Source organism: Sturnira hondurensis, unplaced genomic scaffold, assembly GCF_014824575.4.
Source record: "Sturnira hondurensis isolate 20B ecotype Veracruz unplaced genomic scaffold, ASM1482457v3 Scaffold0019216, whole genome shotgun sequence".
Taxonomy (NCBI): domain Eukaryota; kingdom Metazoa; phylum Chordata; class Mammalia; order Chiroptera; family Phyllostomidae; genus Sturnira; species Sturnira hondurensis.
This window is the reverse complement of record NW_028091847.1, coordinates 7825472-7842864: the sequence shown is the minus strand read 5'-3', so window position 1 is coordinate 7842864 and position 17393 is coordinate 7825472. Positions and strand designations below refer to the sequence as shown.

At 46.6% G+C, this 17393-nt stretch overlaps 2 protein-coding genes across 9 annotated transcripts in view; one reads left to right on the top strand and one right to left on the bottom strand.

Moving 5' to 3' along the window:
• TRAF3IP3 (TRAF3 interacting protein 3) overlaps window positions 1-11257 on the top strand; it is a 26741-nt gene extending 15484 nt beyond the window's left edge. For 2 of the 5 annotated variants that reach the window (XM_037027574.1, XM_037027575.1), the window contains exons 9-16: window positions 1549-1620; window positions 3944-4084; window positions 4193-4330; window positions 5857-5992; window positions 6533-6595; window positions 8312-8371; window positions 9467-9603; window positions 10280-10702. In XM_037027574.1, the coding sequence (XP_036883469.1) occupies window positions 1549-1620; window positions 3944-4084; window positions 4193-4330; window positions 5857-5992; window positions 6533-6595; window positions 8312-8371; window positions 9467-9603; window positions 10280-10576 (1044 nt within the window). In that variant the 3' untranslated portion in view covers window positions 10577-10702. Of the gene's footprint in view, window positions 1-1548; window positions 1621-3943; window positions 4085-4192; window positions 4331-5856; window positions 5993-6532; window positions 6596-8311; window positions 8372-9466; window positions 9604-10279; window positions 10983-11009 lie in introns of those variants that run through there. The other 3 variants (XM_037027578.1, XM_037027576.1, XM_037027577.1) reach the window with 3 other exon arrangements.
• Window positions 10734-17313, bottom strand: CUNH1orf74 (chromosome unknown C1orf74 homolog). 4 transcript variants are annotated; one of them, XM_037027586.1, is made up of 3 exons: window positions 13355-13490; window positions 11754-12662; window positions 10734-11090 (listed from the first exon to the last, which is right to left on the bottom strand). In XM_037027586.1, the coding sequence occupies exon 2, from the start codon at window positions 12586-12588 to the stop codon at window positions 11779-11781; it is 810 nt and encodes a 269-aa protein (XP_036883481.1). In that variant the 5' UTR covers window positions 12589-12662; window positions 13355-13490; the 3' UTR covers window positions 10734-11090; window positions 11754-11778. The 4 variants fall into 4 exon arrangements, with proteins under 4 accessions (XP_036883481.1, XP_036883479.1, XP_036883478.1 ...); XM_037027584.1 differs by lacking the exon at window positions 13355-13490 and adding an exon at window positions 17006-17313 and having other exon boundaries at window positions 10734-12662; XM_037027583.1 differs by having other exon boundaries at window positions 10734-12662.
• Between the last annotated feature and the right edge of the window lie 80 nt (window positions 17314-17393).

Below are 17393 nucleotides of genomic sequence, written 5' to 3'. Positions count from 1 at the left end.
TCCCATACAGAACAGGGCCCACCCTAATTGCTTCATTTTAACTGAAGTACCTCTTTACAGACCCTGCCTCCAAATGTGGTCACATTCTAAGGCACTGAGGTTAGGATATCGAGATGTGAATTGGGGGCAGAGGGACCAAAACTCAGCACATAACAGTGGGGAAGGGAGAGAATGTGTATTCCCCCCCGGAAGGGAAGACTCCTTTAGTCTTATTGGCCTATACTCTAGAAGTAAAGGTCCGTGCACAGGACTGAAAGAAGGTGAGGGGTGCAGAGGTGCCCAGACAGAGAGCAGAGGGCGGTGATGAAAGAAAGGACGCCTTAGTAGCTTTCCTTCAAGTGGACCCCCAATAGTGATATGGAAGAAACCCTGGTTCTTCTCACCGACACGGTGAACAATTAGAGATCGGCAAACCTATTAGCATGCACAAAAAGTTTAGTAGTGCCAAGTTTTCGTGGGAGAGCAAAAGCAAGGGGCAAGAGCAGGAGTGGCAAAAGCAGGGTAGCCAGTGACCAAGTGGCCAGCACCTGGGTGGCCAGAGCCCAGGTGACCAGAGGCCTGGATGGCCAAAAAGGGGTGGTCAGGGGCCTGGTGGCCAGAGGCCCCCCCACGTGGCCAGGAGAAGAGAGTGAGACTTTGTTCTGAGGACTTATATAATTGCCAGGATGAGGGTGAGGGAGTTACATTGTGATTGATGTGTAAAGATGGTACCAGTTTTCCATGGGATATGACTGTCTAAACACAAGTGTGGGTGGGGGTCTGTCAGCCTGAATCCTTACCTTGCTCTAGACTCTATTTGTTCATTTTGTATGTGACGGGAGGCAAGCAGTTAAACAAAGTTGATTATGAGCTTTTTCTTTTGGGCACTGTAGTTCTCTTCCGCTTCTGTCTTCTAGGCTGTGGGATGAATGCATAGTCTCCAGGTTTTCCTTTTCCCATCTAATGCAGATGATACTCACAGACTTCCAAGGGCTCTCCCCACCACACACTACTATAGTTTCACTTGTTTTTCGGGATGCCTGGCAGCCTTGTCGAACTAGATTCAAGATTACTTGGTCAACGTGTGAGCTTTGCTTTTAGCCTCCTGTGTTAAATTCTTTGTTAGATTGTAATGGTGAAGGACTTGCCTCCACTTCCCCTTTGGCCATTCATTACTAGTTGCTACCTAAGTGTTAAAACGTGTTGCCTGGCAACCAGGATGCTATAGTCGCTGGCCAGCAACAGCAGAGCAGTCTCAGAGTTCTTCCTATGCTATCTCCTGCAACAGCAGGATACCCTGAGCCATTTAATAGAAGGCCTCAAGGTACAAAGAGGTCTTTGGGGGTTAGGCTGACTCTTCCCTCTCCTGTTCCAGAAAAAGAGGAAAAGATCCTCTTCTACCCAAACATTCTTCATCATCTTTTCTCCTCCCTGTCTCTTGAAATAGTTCAGTTCCCCAAACATTGAGCATAGACTATGTTCTAGGTGGTAGGTTGGGGATAAAGAACAAAATATTTTGCACACTATATTTTGGCCCAGACTCTATTTACTCAACCCCTTTTGTTTCAGGGACAACTCAATGAAGACAAATTGAAGGGCAAACTGAGGTCCTTGGAAAACCAGCTGTATACCTGTACCCAGGTAAGCATTCTGGAAAACACTACCAGCCCAGGAATCTAGAATTAAAGGAGAATCCTTGAACCTCAATCTTACTGTCCAGAAATGCCACCTGATAGAGATGAAGTATCCACTCCCACTCACGCGGTTCTGGCTTTACCATTCTCACTTCAATCCCCACTTTACCATTTGTCCATGCTCTTCATCCATCCACCCCTCTCTTTCTCCCCGTGCCCTTCCCTTCACACCCGGGGAAGGAACCCCAGCACCAAGCACTTTGCTGGTTCCAGGGTAACCTTGAGAATACCTGGAACTGTAGCGACCAGCCTTTGGTAAAGATTCGCACCATGCAGGTAGACCTGCACAGGTCCCAATCTTTGAACAGATGAGTTGAACGTTCTAATAAAATTTTGCAAAGTAATTTTCATTCAGTGGGCAAATTTTATCTCTTAGCAACCTGTTGGAGAAAGTAAGACTGCGACCTTGTCTTCCCTGTGACCTTATGATCCAGCTGCAGTAATCTCTTGATTGGCCTTACCTTGGATTACAAGAGACAGAAAGAAAATTGGCTTTCACTTGAGAAGTGATGCATTTCTAATAATTGGGGACATGTCAAGGAAGAGATGAGGTGAAACAGGAAGTCTGCTCCCATCTGGAGTTAGGTAAATAAAGCCACAGAGTCGGAATCTTGTAGGAGAAAGGTTTATAGTCTGTAGATTTGCTGATCCACAACTTCTGTTTTTTCAGTATGACCTCCTCTGACGGACTCTTATGAATTAAATGATGCCAACCAAGCTCGTAAGAGACTGATATATAATCCAGAATGCCAATGAATTCATTTTCAGTAGAGGACAAAGCTGGCCAGTGACCAGCAGAGTTAAGTTCAATAACTGGGACATGCCCATGTATGACTTCAACCAATAATTCCTGGATATGCTTTCTAATAAAAATTCCAAGAACATAAGACCCATTCACATTTAATCCAAATTTTCAGATGATTACAAACCTAAATGGGAATGATTTCATATTGATCCCTGAATTTGCATTATCTAGGTTACTTCTAACCTAGTGAGTAATCCAGAATCGACAATAAAAGCTGCCTGTGTCCCCCAAATCACAGGGCATAAAGATGAAAAGCATGGGGACAGCAAGGCCCCCAGTGAATTTACAAAATTGCTCTTTTGGTTTTTCCTTGACCCTGAAGCCAGAAGGAATTCTTAAATGCAAGTATATTGATTTAAAGATATTATTTACTGGGGATCCCTGAAGCTCCAAAGCTTTTAATTAATTAATTTTAAAAACTTAAAGCATGTTCCCTGTTTCTGTCCCGAGGAGTTTACAGTCTCATAAGAGAGACAGATAGAGTGGAAAGATAGAGACACGCAGAGGGTACTATGGGAATACTAAGAAAAGCTACCTAATCCATCATTAGCTAGGGGTAGGGTTAGTTCATTAAGGTTTATCAGAACTTACATGATTCCTAGGCTGAATTTGAGCCTAAGAATAGTTTGAGCATGAGTAGAAGTTAACCAAATGAAAAGGGTGAGTCAGGACGCTCTGGGAGGCAGAAGCAGCTCTAGGGGCAAAGGCAGGGTACACAGTGCTTAGGGAATTTGCAAGCAGTTCAGCTTGGGCGAAACAAGCATGGAATGAAAGTCTGGGCTTATAAGCAGAAACCATGCCAAGAAATTTGGGCCTGATCCTTAGGACACTGATAATCTAGCAAGATTTTAGCAGGTTGTGATATGATCAGATTTGTATTTTAGGAAGAACCCTGTAGCTGCAAGACTAAAGGAGTTTGAAGGGAGGCAAGTCTGAAAGATAGGGAGACCATTGCATTGCATCAATCCATAGAATATTATTACTAGAGTCTGAACTACAAAGTGGCAATAGGGTTAGAGAGGAAATAGGTGTGAGCTGTAAAGGAGGTTGATTTGACATCTGAATACTGGAAGAAAGTAAGAAAGAAATCGAGGTGACTCCCTGGTTTAGGGCTTGGGAGGCTGACTGGGTGGTGATGCTTGTCACGGAGACAGGGGAAGTCCAAGAGAAAGAAGCAGATTTAGAAAGATGATTTGGCATTGGAAATGTTGGATTTCCAGGGCCTGTGGAAGGCCTGGGGGAAATGCCCAGCAATGCCAAGGGCCCTGTTTATTACCTCCACTCACCCTTCACGTCACCCGAGAGACTTCGCTGCTCACCTCTGGCCTCGAAGAAAAGTTCCACCAGGTTACTGGTATTTCTGCCCTGTGGGCAAGGACCAGATTCTTTTCATTTCTGTAACCCAGCTCAGGTTTTGGCACACAGAAGCTTAATGTGTCTTTGTTGAATTGCATCAAATTCACAGAAGTATTCCCCTTGGGGAATGAAAAAGGTGCTAATGGAGATGGAAGACCAGAAAAACAGCTATGAGCAGAAAGCCAAGGAGTCACTGCAGAAAGTGCTGGAGGAGAAAATGAGCGCAGAGCAGCAGCTACAGAGCACACAGGTTCGGGGATCTGCAGAGCATCGGTGTGGGCACACCAGGGCGGCGCTGGGAGCCAGCTGCACAGCTCCAGGGAACTCCCAGGTACTACCCTCTCCCTTGTCTCCTCAGCGGTCCCTGGCTCTGGCTGAGCAGAAGTGTGAAGAGTGGAGGAGCCAGTACGAGGCTCTGAAGGAAGATTGGAAGACCCTGGGGACCCAGCACAGAGAGCTGGAGAGCCAGTTCCTCGTGCTCCAGTCCAAACTGCAGGTACGGGGCCCTGGGGGTGAGGTGGTGGGGAGAGGGGGCAGGATTTAGGGGAAGAAGGGTTGGTGACAGCAATAAGGGAGAGAAGCTGTCACCTGGGCAGCCTTTGGTGTCGTCCTCAAAGGCAACTGAGACCATCTGTCTTTCCGTTCCACTGCCCACTTTGTACCGGTCTCACTGTTTTGGCTCTGAAATCGAATTTGCAGTGTAGCAAGGACATCTGCCCTGCTGATGCAAATGAACTCAAGAGTTCACTGGAATGACACAATCCAAATGCAACGCGCTGAAATAGTCATCAGCCTACTGTCATATCCCAACTCACCCTCTGCACCCCCTCCCAGCAGAGCACGCAGTTCAGAAATGCTCACTAGGGGCAGAGAACAAATGTCATTCATTTACTTACAGAGTATTAACTAACACATCCTGCCAGGTCCTTGGCATTCTCAACGGTTCCTCATTGCTCGTCTGCATTTGCCTTGGAAAAATTAACTAGCCCCCTAAGCCTCAGTTTCCTCATCTCTAAAATGAGAATAGCTGTATCAAAGATTGCTATGAGGGTTAAGGGACGTGATCCATGCAAAGCACTAAGCACAGTGCCTGGTACATATAAGCCCTCGGTGAATATTAGCCGTTATTTTTCCTTACTTGCTTTGGAATTTTCTAGGACACCCCTAATTTTACTGACGTGGAATCTGAGCACAGTTCATTTGACGAGAGGGTGTCTTATCAAAGGAGCGACCTTAGGTGGCCACGGCATTGCATCCGTATCTCAATCACCTACGAGCCAACTCTCATAATGATCTTTTTCTTTTTAACCTTAATTCTTTGTGAAAATGACACCCCCCCCCAAAAAAATGATAGTGCTACAATGAAAAGTAAAGTGAAGACATCTAGAAAAACAATTTGGTATTCTTTAATTTGGGCATTTACCCACATGAGTCCCTTGTGAATATCAAAAAATAAAATCTAAGGCATCGTTTGTCATAAGAGGAATAGAGCAAAGGGAAATTTTGTAAAAACTGCTGTTTTTCTATTTCCCCAACATTCCTACCTCTAGAGTTCTCCCATGTTCTACAATTCTTCTCTTCTATGGGGTCTGCCCCCCCCCCCCNATTGCATCCGTATCTCAATCACCTACGAGCCAACTCTCATAATGATCTTTTTCTTTTTAACCTTAATTCTTTGTGAAAATGACACCCCCCCCCAAAAAAATGATAGTGCTACAATGAAAAGTAAAGTGAAGACATCTAGAAAAACAATTTGGTATTCTTTAATTTGGGCATTTACCCAAATGAGTCCCTTGTGAATATCAAAAAATAAAATCTAAGGCATCGTTTGTAATAAGAGGAATAGAGCAAAGGGAAATTTTGTAAAAACTGCTGTTTTTCTATTTCCCTAACATTCCTACCTCTAGAGTTCTCCCATGTTCTACAATTCTTCTCTTCTATGGGGTCTGCCCCCCCCCCGCCCCCCCCCACTTTACCCTAGCACTGACCTGCTTCTGTGCTGGCCCCTCTTCCTTCCTGCAGGGGGCAGACAGTAGAGACTTTCAGATGACCCAGGCCCTGCGACTCCTGGAGAACGAGCACCAGGAACTGCAGGCCAAGATTGAGCGCCTACAGGGGGACCGAGACCTGTGCAGCTCGGACAGCCAGCTCCTACAAGGTACCCTTCTCCTTGGGGACCTCTGGCTGAGCGAGGCCAGAGAAGGAAACGGGTGGAGGGAAAGGCTTCAATCAGTCTTCCATTTGTTTGGTTGGCTTTAAGATGTCCTTTTACCTTAAGGGAAAGGCAGGGCTATTTTAATCGCCCAAGACTGAAAACTAATTTTGCAGCAGTAGGGAATCTTGTGGTATCAGCTCTCTTTGCCAGCCCATCCCTCTGGGCCAGATCACAGGACCTCCCACATCAGTCACATGTCAAGGCCACATTCATGAAAGGTTTCCGTCACAGCCTGTGCAGTTAGCTGTTGTATTGTGTGCAAATACAACACCTAATCCAACCCTGCTTGTTAATTCAATGACACGCAAGGTACTTTGGTCCTGGTTTCCCACTGCAGAACTGGGAAGAGTGGAAGAGCAACTTCCTCCTGACATGTATCAGAGGCCATGGACCAGGCAGTACCTATTACGAATTCCCACCCTCAGGTGTCAAGTTCATTAATCTTGGGCTCTTCTATTTTGGTTTGCACCATTTCATTTTTAGATCAACTAAAGAGGTCAGAGGAGGAGAAACTCGCCCTGGTGACCCAAGTACAGCAGTTACAGAGTAAGTTCCCTCCCCCGGCTCCAAAAGGAGCGCAGGTGGCTTTGGGGTGTTCCTGGGGCTGCTGCCCCCGGAAAGGCATTCAGAGGAGGGGCTGGGGGGGCCCGGCCTTTGGCATCTCCTCTACTTCTGTGCATTGTCAGATCCTCTTCTTACGAAGTGAGGTCATTTAGAGAGCTCTTCACAAGTCATATATTAACCTGTCCTTTTTTCCCCCTTTTCTACTTCTCTCCTTCCATACCAATGACAACCACCTGCACCTCCCCCAGAACTGCAGATTTTTTAAAGTGTCAAGTTTTCCAAGGTAGTTCTTATTTTGTGTATTATTACATACATAAATATGTCATATTGAGCTTTGTCACTAGGAATGGTTGAGAAATAAACACACTACAGATGCCTCAGTCCACTTCAAAATTGGGGCCAAAGGGGACAGGGGGCCTTTCATAAGCAGAAAAAATTTTTTGAAAAGTTTTATTTATTTATTTTTAAAGAGAAGGGAAGGGAGAGAGAGAGAGGCAGACAAACAGTGATGTGAGAAACATTGATCAAGTGCCTCCCATATGTGCTTCAACTGACGATCGATCCCACAACCTGGGTATGTGCCCCGAATGGGAATCGAACCCACCACCTTTTGGTGCATGGGGCAACACTCCAACCAACTGGGCCACCTGGACAGGGCAAAAAAAGGACAATGTTTCGAGGAGCTTGAGAACCTGATTAAATAAGTAGCTCTGCTGGTCGCCCACCACCCTAACCTCTGAGACTGGATGAGAAGTTTCATGCACACAACAATGAATATTAAAATAGCAAGGCAAACACAGGGAAAAGGGAGAAAAACCACCAGCAGAAGCCGTGCTCCTGCAGCCCAGGCGCTGAGTGGTCAAGAAGTCACTGGAAAATCTTGCCTTTACTTATCCAATACATATTTAATGAGCCCCTCCCAAGGGCCAGGCACCCCAGCTGTACAGAGGATACAGTGAGGAACATAACTGACGTGGCCCCTCCCCTCGTGAAGCTTACGTCCTAAGTAAGCTCTGCAGTGAAGTATGGAGTTTTTGTGAGCAAATAAATGTGGCAGGTAGTGTAACTACTACAGAGAAAAAATAAAGCAGGTTAAAGGGAAATATTTGCTGTTTTATACACAGCCATCAGGGAAAGCTTTTCCTCTAGGGTAAGATTTAAGAAAAACTTAAAAGACATAGCAGGAAGAGATGTAAGGGTGGTGTATTCATAACACAGCCCCACAGACTGGGTGACTTAAAGAACAGAAGTTTATTTGCGCACAGTTCCGCGGGCTAGAAAACCAAAATCAAGGTGCCAGCAAGCTTGGTTCCTTCTGAGCTTCTGAGGGAGGCATCTGCTGCACGTTACTGTCCTTGGCTTGTAGGTGGCCCTCTTCCTGTGTGTCTCTTCACAGGTCTCCCATCTACGCATGTCTGTGTCCAAAGGCCCCCTTCTTACGAGGATGTGTCACATTCAATTAGGGCCACCCTAAGGTCCCGTTTAACCTGATTACCTCTGTCAACTACAGATCTCCAAAAAGGTCACATTCTGAGGTAGTGGGCGTTAGGACTTCAACAGATAAATTTGGGGGTAACCCCATTCAACCGATAATAGATGGGGACACCTTTAATAATTAAGATTCTGAGCAAAGTTCTGAAAATACACCCTTTGCAGTAAATACGCCAGCAGAGACAAGCTTCTTGCGTTTTCCCACAGGTCTGCTGCAGAGTCAATCCGTACAGCTCCAAGAACAGGAGAAACTCTTAACAAAGAAAGGTCAGCAAATTTACTTCCACAAATTCTAAGACATTGCTCTTTCCTCGCCTGCCTAGAGGCATGGGGATGAGCTACATGACTTCTCGGAGTTGCATCCCGTTCTGGGAGTCTGTTAGGTCAGGGATCTGGGGAAGCTTCTTAAGGACCAATCATTGGCTCTGAGAACAAGTAGTTTAGCCTCTTATTGCGAGAGGTACGTAAACTGCGAAAAAGGATTTCTACTCCCTCTGAAAACAGTTGTCTGTGTTGAACATTTCATCAATAAATTGATTTTGAACTCAGGATTTCATGTCAATTTTTACACTTGCCTTTCCAAATCACATCCAACTTCCCAAGCCCAAACCATGCTGCAGGCAACACCTCACTCTCAGCCCTGAAGTCTGCCACCTCAGCTTCGTGAGAAGAACCCCTCGTGTGTATGGAGGGGCAGAAGCTCCTCACCCATCCACTGCACGTAGCCTTTTGTTTTCTCATCACCATCACTGGGTAACACATAAGGCAGAAATTATTAGGCCCACATAGCAAGGATAAGAAAACGAAAGTCTATGGTCATACAAATTAAAGACACTGCTAAGACAAAGGTTCGGAATTTCTAACTTTTAGTCCAGTGTGCTTTTCACAGGACTAAGACTGCGAGGTGGCTGAAATGCCATCTTTCACCACATGGAGGTGAACTCTAGGGTATGACTGCTTTCTCGTGACTGGGACGAAGAACGAGGGGAAAGGGAGTTGTGCTGAGGCGTCCAGCAAACCTACCAGACTAACTAGAAAGGACGTGGCCAGTCACCAAAGAAATTGGATTAATAAATGTACTCTAATGAAAGTATCTGGCATTAGACAGGACTGATACAAAGAAAAGATGCCAACCTTGCCCTCCGTGGGGCTCAAATTCCAGCTCTGACCAGGCTGAGCAGGGGCTCCCAGTGGGCATTCGTTAAAAAGAAGTCAGAGAATTCTGTTCCATGAATCCGAACCAAAGACAGACCCTCCCCTTTTTCCTCCCCTCCCTTTCCCTCCTCGGGGTTCTCGCAGCGACAGGGCCCTTCCTCGGAGGGGTGGGCCTCACCATCACTGAGAATGTGGCTGCTTTTTTAGATCAGACTTTGTCTGAGTGGAGTCCAAAGCCCTCCCATAACGAAGTGGAGCCTGAGGGTACGGGGAAGGAGAAAGACGGGGATTTCAGAGACCAGCTGCAAAAGAAGACTTTGCAGCTCCAGGCCAAGGAAAAGGAGGTGAGACATGACCTCAGTGAGGGGCTCAGCCCACAGTGGTAGGGAAAGCTGCTGGGAGGCGGCTGGAGAGCAGGCCTTTCAACAGCCACGTTGTGACTGGATGCCTGCGGGTAGTCACTTGCCTGTAAAAATGTCTTTGCTTTAGGGTTAACTTATCAATCTTTTCTCTCCCTCATTTACACCAATCCTTATTCACTTTATTAGTTACCTTGTATGAAGTCAACCTAAATGCAAACATATTTAATATACATTAACTTTTCAAACTTCACCTTACACTATGTTAGAACTTTATAGTCTTTTAAGTAACAAAACTCTTCACTCTTCCCATCTACAAACTCACAGACACGTACCCTTGGCCACTGGCAGAGAGACGTGTACAATGATCACTCTCAGGTCTTCGGTAAGAACTTCATTTTCGGTGTTCCTATTTACAAAGCACGTGCACACTGTCACATGAACGCATGAAAGCACTTACTTCTATAATACACATTATAATCAATCATGTAAATGAACACATTCTGAACAAACCACATGAGACAGTCAAAAGGCAAAATAAAATCTCTGAGAAAGGCTGGGGAGAGAGGAAGGCGGTACAAATTCCAAATGAAGGAGGAGTAACTTACATGGGGCCCTCTCCCCTACCTGGTGATGACCTTGGTGGTATTCTCCCCCTCAGTGCAAAGAACTGCATTCAGAGTTAGACGACCTCAGTGACGAGTACCTCTCCTGCCTGCGTAAGCTCCAGCACTGTCGAGAAGAGCTGAACCAGAGCCAGAAGCTGCCTCCCAGAGTAAGAGCGTCGACCCTCCCATACAGCACTAGGCGATGGTGGGGCTATTTCTCCTTAAGCCAAATCTTGCAGATAAAATTTACCAGCCCATGCCAACATCTAACCAGCCTGTCCCATTCAGCTGTTTATACTGAGAGTATAGCAACCATGGAAAGAAACACTGGCGTATGCATCCAAACTTAATTGTCACAGAACTCTTAAACCTAAAGGGAAAGACTTACTAGTAGCTGAAGTATGAAATGGTGTTTTTTAGCCTTTTCTACGTAGTAGTGGCAAGGACCAAATGAGAGAGAAAAAGTACCAAGGAATATAAAGAGAATAATTTAATTTTGCTATCTTCTACCTTTGAATAGTACATATCAGTACTTAAATATCTAGGCCCTGCTGACTGTGGTTCCCTGCGCCAATGATCTTGGCTTATGGGCCAGTGACCACCAATAAAGTGGTTCTGTTCCAAGGGAGGTGACAAAGTGACAGACAGAATGATGTAAAAACCTTTCCCTGCTCCACCAACCAAGACTTTCCACTGAGCCAGAAGGGGAAAAAGGAAGGTTATTTTTGCCTATTTCTTCTCCAACCAACCTGTGGCTTTTCTCTCCCCACCCCACCCCCTCAGAGGCAGTGTGGTCGATGGCTATCGCTGCTGATGGCGGTAACGGCTATAGCACTGGCGGTGCTCCTGGCCAACAAGGACAGCCTGATGATCTGAAAAACTTGTGACAGCTTCCTCGGGAAGAAACTCAATCAAAAACTCAGAAGGTTTAGTTACCTTAAAGTGTGGGTTTTCCCAATGCCACTGTGAGTTCTGACTTTATTTTTTTAACCCACTGTAAAATAAACCAATAAACTTTGGCTGACAGTCTCTGTCCCTAGAATTGTTTATTCCGGAATGACCTATCCCGCCACAAACATAAGACACTTGAGCATCCCGGTCTACTGTTCTTAGCCCAATTCAGTTGCAGGTAGACAAATACTCGGCGAAGCCCAGTCCTGCTACTTCCTGGTGAACACCACCCACATAGAAGGTAGGCACATTTACAACCCTATCGTACCACACCATATATCGTATACAAGGATACACTACTCGTCCTCCACCTTCCTTCTTATTCTCCACAGTCTCTTTCCTTCCATCTTCTATCCAGTGAAAAAGGAATAGCCATCTCAGCTAAGCCGAGGACTCCTTACTATAGAAATGGCAAGTAGGTACTGCCAACGCCACCACTGCCACCACCTGTCCCCATGCCACTCACAGACGTGGCCAGCTGACAACAGCATTCTTCCCTAGTGTTCGCAATGTGCTCGGATTTGGTACTTGAGATGACTGCTATTTGCAGTCCCCGATTTAGAGCTGAACACTTACTGAGTACTTTCTCCACAGGAGACAGTCAGAGGGCCACAGCTGGCAGTGTGACTGTCTCAGAGGAGATGGTGAGATCAGCAAAGTCATTCTGAGTCCTACATCGACTTCTAAGGTCCTTTTCCCAAGTGTTCAGAATGTCCCTCAGGGCTGGGAACAAGCTCTCTGGAACACTAAAGGAATAGAGCAAGACTGGAGGTTGACCAAGCAGCCATGAGATCCGGGCCGTGAACACCCGTAGTGGGATCAGGGCCAAGCAGTTGTCACCTCCCTGGTTCAGGTGAAAGGTATAGGGAACAGGATAGCCCAGGAGGATCCCAAACACAGTACAGAGATTCCAGTCTGAGCACCGGAGCCTGCTGCAGTTGACTCCCAGGGATAGGTCCCTCTGCCACTCCTGCAAATGGGTGATGATCTCAGCTATAAGGGACTTCAAGCCCTGAAGCTGGTCCAGGGAGCGAACAGAAGGGTGAGGTTGGGAGCTGGAAACATCCACAAAGGCTATAGTACCAAGGAGCACCTGCTCCAGGTGTCGACACACATGCTCAGGTCTGACAATCAGGCTGTTTCCTCCAATCTCAAGGATGTGAAGTCCCTTGGTCGGGAAGCCCAGACCCTGTAGCTCCTCCAGATAGCGCTGGAGCTCTGATGCCCCAGCACCATTGCAATCATAGAGCAGAGCTGGCTTCAGTCCCCGGGCCACAGCCAATACTTCTCCAGCTAGGTGAAGGCAGACAGGTCGGGGTGGGCCCCGTCTCTTTCCCATGCCCAGGGTCTGCTGAGCAGCTGCCACCAGCAACTGAGGACCCGGTGCTGACATGCGATCTGGAAGCAACATCAAGCACGGCCTCCTTGACTAGCCACAGTTCCCTTTCCCGGGCCGCGGCTCAGAGATCCAAGCACCGGAAGGGCCTAAAAACAAAGCAGGACCAGGGTGTTATTAACATCAGCCAGTGACATACCAGGACACCTGCCAGCAGCCTTCCCCTGAGTCTTACAGCACTTTCTGAAGTTCATTTCGTCCCTCCCTCTGCTTTGAATGCTAACTCAGGCCAGACGAGACAGGGTCAGCAATGCTGTCTGATTACTATGGATGACTTAGTCTCTCTCGGTCCCAAATGCACGTGTCTGTATGGCCTTGGGGCTAGATTTATTGTCTCTTTGGCTTCTAGCCTAAATGGTATCTTTGGTAAATTATTTCCTCTGAATCAAACCAGAAGGAGTTTGGGGCACAGGAGAGGCAAGACAGCCTGCGGCAAAATTCAGAGTATTTCACCTAAAACTGCCCTCTGAGACCGTTGTAGATTCAAGAGGCAAGAAGAGGCACTCTTTCCACTGCCAATTCCCCCTTCTCTTCTCGCCAGAGTAGTTCTGCGAATAGAGCTCTGATTAAAACCATACACCTTGAAACATAAAAGTAAATAAATGAGCTGTGTTAGAAATGTAGGAGAGTTGTATTGTAACATCTATTGGCCACACCACCCTCTTCTGGCCGAAAACCACGGAACCTCAACAGACAGGCTCACTCCGATCCCCACACCCTTTCCTGAGCAAATTATCGTGGTTTACTAATTCAGGCACAGGTCTACCTCCCACGCATACACACCCTTCCACTTCCGCTACCGGTTCGCGGGCTCCTAGTTCCTCCGCGCTGCCACACCGGCAGCAAAGCCGAGCACTTGGCCGCCGACACACTGGAAACCCTGCCCGCTCGGCCTCTGGTGGGCGAAGTCCTCAAGTGCGCATGCCCAACGTGACTCCTCCCCACCCCCACCCCGCCGCTTTCCGTGACATCATAGCACGCCAAGCATTAGAACCACTGGCGAGGCCGCCTCACTGTGAGTTGGCGCTGAGGGCGCCCTGGGCCGCCCCTTCCGACCAGTTAGAAGCCGCCCGGTGAGTCCAGGTAGACACTGGTAGGGGCGGAAGTGGGCGAGAGAAGGCGGGACCTGGTGAACTGGCATCCGGAGGCTCCGCCCGCCTCCCCCTCCCCCCCTCCCCTGCTTGGCTTTGGGGCAGCTGTCCCGCTTGACTAGGAAGAAATCAGGAGCAGGACACATGGCACAAAACACTCTTTGTGTCTGGAGAAATGCAGTTGCCACTCTGAAGGAAATTTATCTCGAGCCCAGCGATAAGTGTTGCAAAATCTCCACACCTAGGGGTGGCGCTACCAAGTTCAGGGTTTTTGTTTTTTTAAAGAAGCTTGGCCCGCCTAAATCCTAAATTTGAGAGGCTGAATTCTGAGAATTGGGAGGATAAGGGCTATCCCAGTCCAGATTTGTGATCTCTAAGCAGGGTGGGAACAAATGTATGCTGGGCATGCTTCTAGAAACTGGAGGTATCCCAGCGTACAGAACGGACAAACACCCACCTTCAATGAGTTCAGTCTGCTGAGTTCACATGAGAAATGAAACAGAGATGCAGAGGGTTTTAATCAAGTCTTTAGGAAGAAAAAGTGTTATTTCACGGAAGGGCTAACTACCAGAAATGACCCATAAAACGAAGGAAAATAATTTGAGAAAACACGTATCTGAGAATATGGCCCAAATGGATCGATAACGTAGGCAGGGTGGAGGTTAAGGGAGCGGCACACACCTACACAGGATGTTTCACTCCTGGTTCTACGTTGGTAGTGATTCAGACAGTGAAGAGACAGCTGTGGAGTAAAGATGGAGCCGGCCTGGAAGGAGGACCAGCTTGTAGGGGCTCCTAGTCTTTCACTGGACCTTACTTAGCTCTGAGGGAGGCAGAAACAGGGACTAGAAACTAATTTTAGAATTTTTTCCTTCCCCATATTTATTTTATCATGGTGGTTACCAATAAATCCCTAAAGTGAAAGACTTATTTAGTATATTCATTTATTCTAACAAATATTTGAAAACATACTATTACCAGACACTATGCTAAAGGCTAGCAGCAAAAATCCAAAACAAATAGTCTCTACCTTCAGCAAATTCGTAGTCAAGCAAGACACAGATGCTGAGCAATTACAAGGGAATTGATTGCTCTGAAAGGAAGTCCAGGGTGCTATGGCAACCCTGGCCAGGGACCCAATTATGTTCTGAAGGGACCAGCCCAGATCCAGCACTTGCCCTCCCAGTTTATCTACAGTGGTTCTTCTTGATTTTGAGATAACTTTGGTGTGAAAGAGGGAAGAAAAAGAAGAGCTGGTGCCACCATCTAATTCCCTTCCCGGTCTTCAGCAAGGTGAAGGCAAGGAAGAAGACAAGGGTGGGTGTGTGGTTAAGCCATCAAAGGAGGTAGTGAACTGAATCTCCAAGAAAGAAAGGATACCTGGTATCTGTTCGTCAGGACCAGAGAAGGAAAACTGAAGGAGTCCAGTGTGGGCGACCTTGACTGCAGTCTCTCAGTATTCTGAAAAGAATTTTTTTAAAAAGTACACACTGGTTCTGGCCGGTGTAGCTCAGTGGATTGAGTGCGGGCCTGAGAACCAAACAGCCACGGTTTGATTCCTAGTCAGGGCACATAGGTTACAGGCTGGTTCCCAGTGGGGGATGCACAAGAGGCAACCATGCATTAATATTTCTCTCCCTCTCCTTCCCTTCCCCTCTAGGGATGAATAAATAAAATATTGAAAAATAAATAAATAAAAATAAAAAGTACAAACTGAACTTTAGTTAAGACCACATAAAACCATTCATCCATTCCTCTGATATGTTTATAAAGTTTTTATTACAGTCACATACTAAAAGTTTCATGCTTCTTGGCACTCAGAACACTTTTTAACCCCTGTGGCCAACTCATTATCTGGGCCCCAATCCAGGTGAACCGCCTGGCTGTTAGAATCTCACAGAGTAAGGGAAAGGGACCAGCCCAGATCCAATAGTTGCTCTACCAATTTATTTACCTACAGTTGTTCCTTTATAATTTTGAGCTATGCAAACACAGACACAGGCAGCCAGACATCAATACCAAATCCCTCACTTCACCCACTCAATAAAATAACCAAAAAAATAGAAAGTTTCTATACCTTGCATGTTTCCTGGTTTCTAGAAACACAACTTCTGCTCACACCTGGGCACCTCACCTTTACCCAGATTTTTCTGGGTCATACTTCAGTAACAGCAGATCCTTAGAGACCCTCAAACCAGGGCTTAAGCATTCTAAATAAGTTCCACCACCACCTGCAACTCAGTTGAGGCTATGCTTTTTGAAATAAAGCTAGCCCAACTTTTCACCTAGCTCAACTCCAACAGCAATAGGAGGTAACTAGGTTTAAGGTCAGCAGATCCTTAATGCTTTGTCAATATGGCCTGGCACCAATAGCCTTCAGTATTTAAGAGGATTGGGGCAGCTATGAGAGATTAGCATCTTGTTTTCCATTTAGCTCTTAATGTTTAAAGCATGAGTCCATCCTTTTTTTAAAAAAAGCTCTAGCTGGTATGGCTCAGTTGGTTGGAACGTCATCCTATACTGAAAGGTTGCAAACGTTACGGGTTTGATTCCCCAACAGAGCACATACTTAGGTTGCAGGTTCAATCCCCAGTTGGGGCATTGAACACCAGAGGCAAACAATTAATGCCTCTCTCACCCTTCCTTTCTCCCTTCCTCTCTCTTAAAAAAAAAAAAGTCCTGCCCTGGCTGGTGTAGCTCAGTGGATTGAGCGCGGGCCTGCGGACCAGAGGATTGAGGTTCAATTCCCAGTCAGGGCACATGCCTGGGTTGCAGGCCAGTCCCCAGTAGGGGACCCACGAGAGGCAACCATACATTGATATTTCTCTCCTTCTCTCCTTCCCTTCCCCTCTAAAAATAAATAAATAAAATATATTTTTTTAAAATGTCCTCAAGCAAGGACAAAAAAAAAAGGCAAAAGGGTCAGGGACCAAGCAAAAGTTAATATATAAGACTAGTCTGTGGCACCTATAGATGCAAAGTTCTATACCTTAATTATTCACACCGAGCTACCTTCACTAGAGAGACAAGCAAGTTCGTGCTGGGTGAGCCTATCCCAGAAAAACAATGACCAGCCCCTTTTCACCTTCGCCTTACCACACTCAACACCAAATTATTCCCAAATGCAAATAATCCAAATGAAAAGAGGATTCTCTCCAAACATCTCGTAGATCATCCGAGCCACCACCGGCATAACCTGTTCAGGACACAGAGCACACTGGTATCTGCTGAGGGAAAGTTATTTCTAAACAGCAGGAGGGAGCCAAGATTGTGGGATGGACAAGTGAGGCCCTGTGGAAGCCCCCTACTCTATAAAAGCCCCCAGTCCCTTTTATACTTACAGAAGTTTTCCGAGTTGCCCAACTCATCCCTGGATCTTCCTCAGAAAAGAAAAAGAGAGCTCTCTACCCTCTTTGAAGGCTGTCACTGAGTCACACTCAACTACCCCCCACCCCCACCCCCACACAGTGGGACCCACATGGTGGCAAGGTAAATACTAGATAACCACCTCTTTGACAGGATTCCTGGGCCTTCTAAGTCAACACCTTCCCTTTAGAAGCTCAATTTATGAGCATTTACTCCACAGGCCAGGTGACTTTCAGACTTTGGCACCCATTTCTATTTAGATATCACGCTTGGTTCCTAAGCAACGATCTAGCTCCCCTCCCTCACTTCCAGGGAACCAGGTTACTATACTAGCAGAACAGGTCAAACAGAGATCAATCCTGG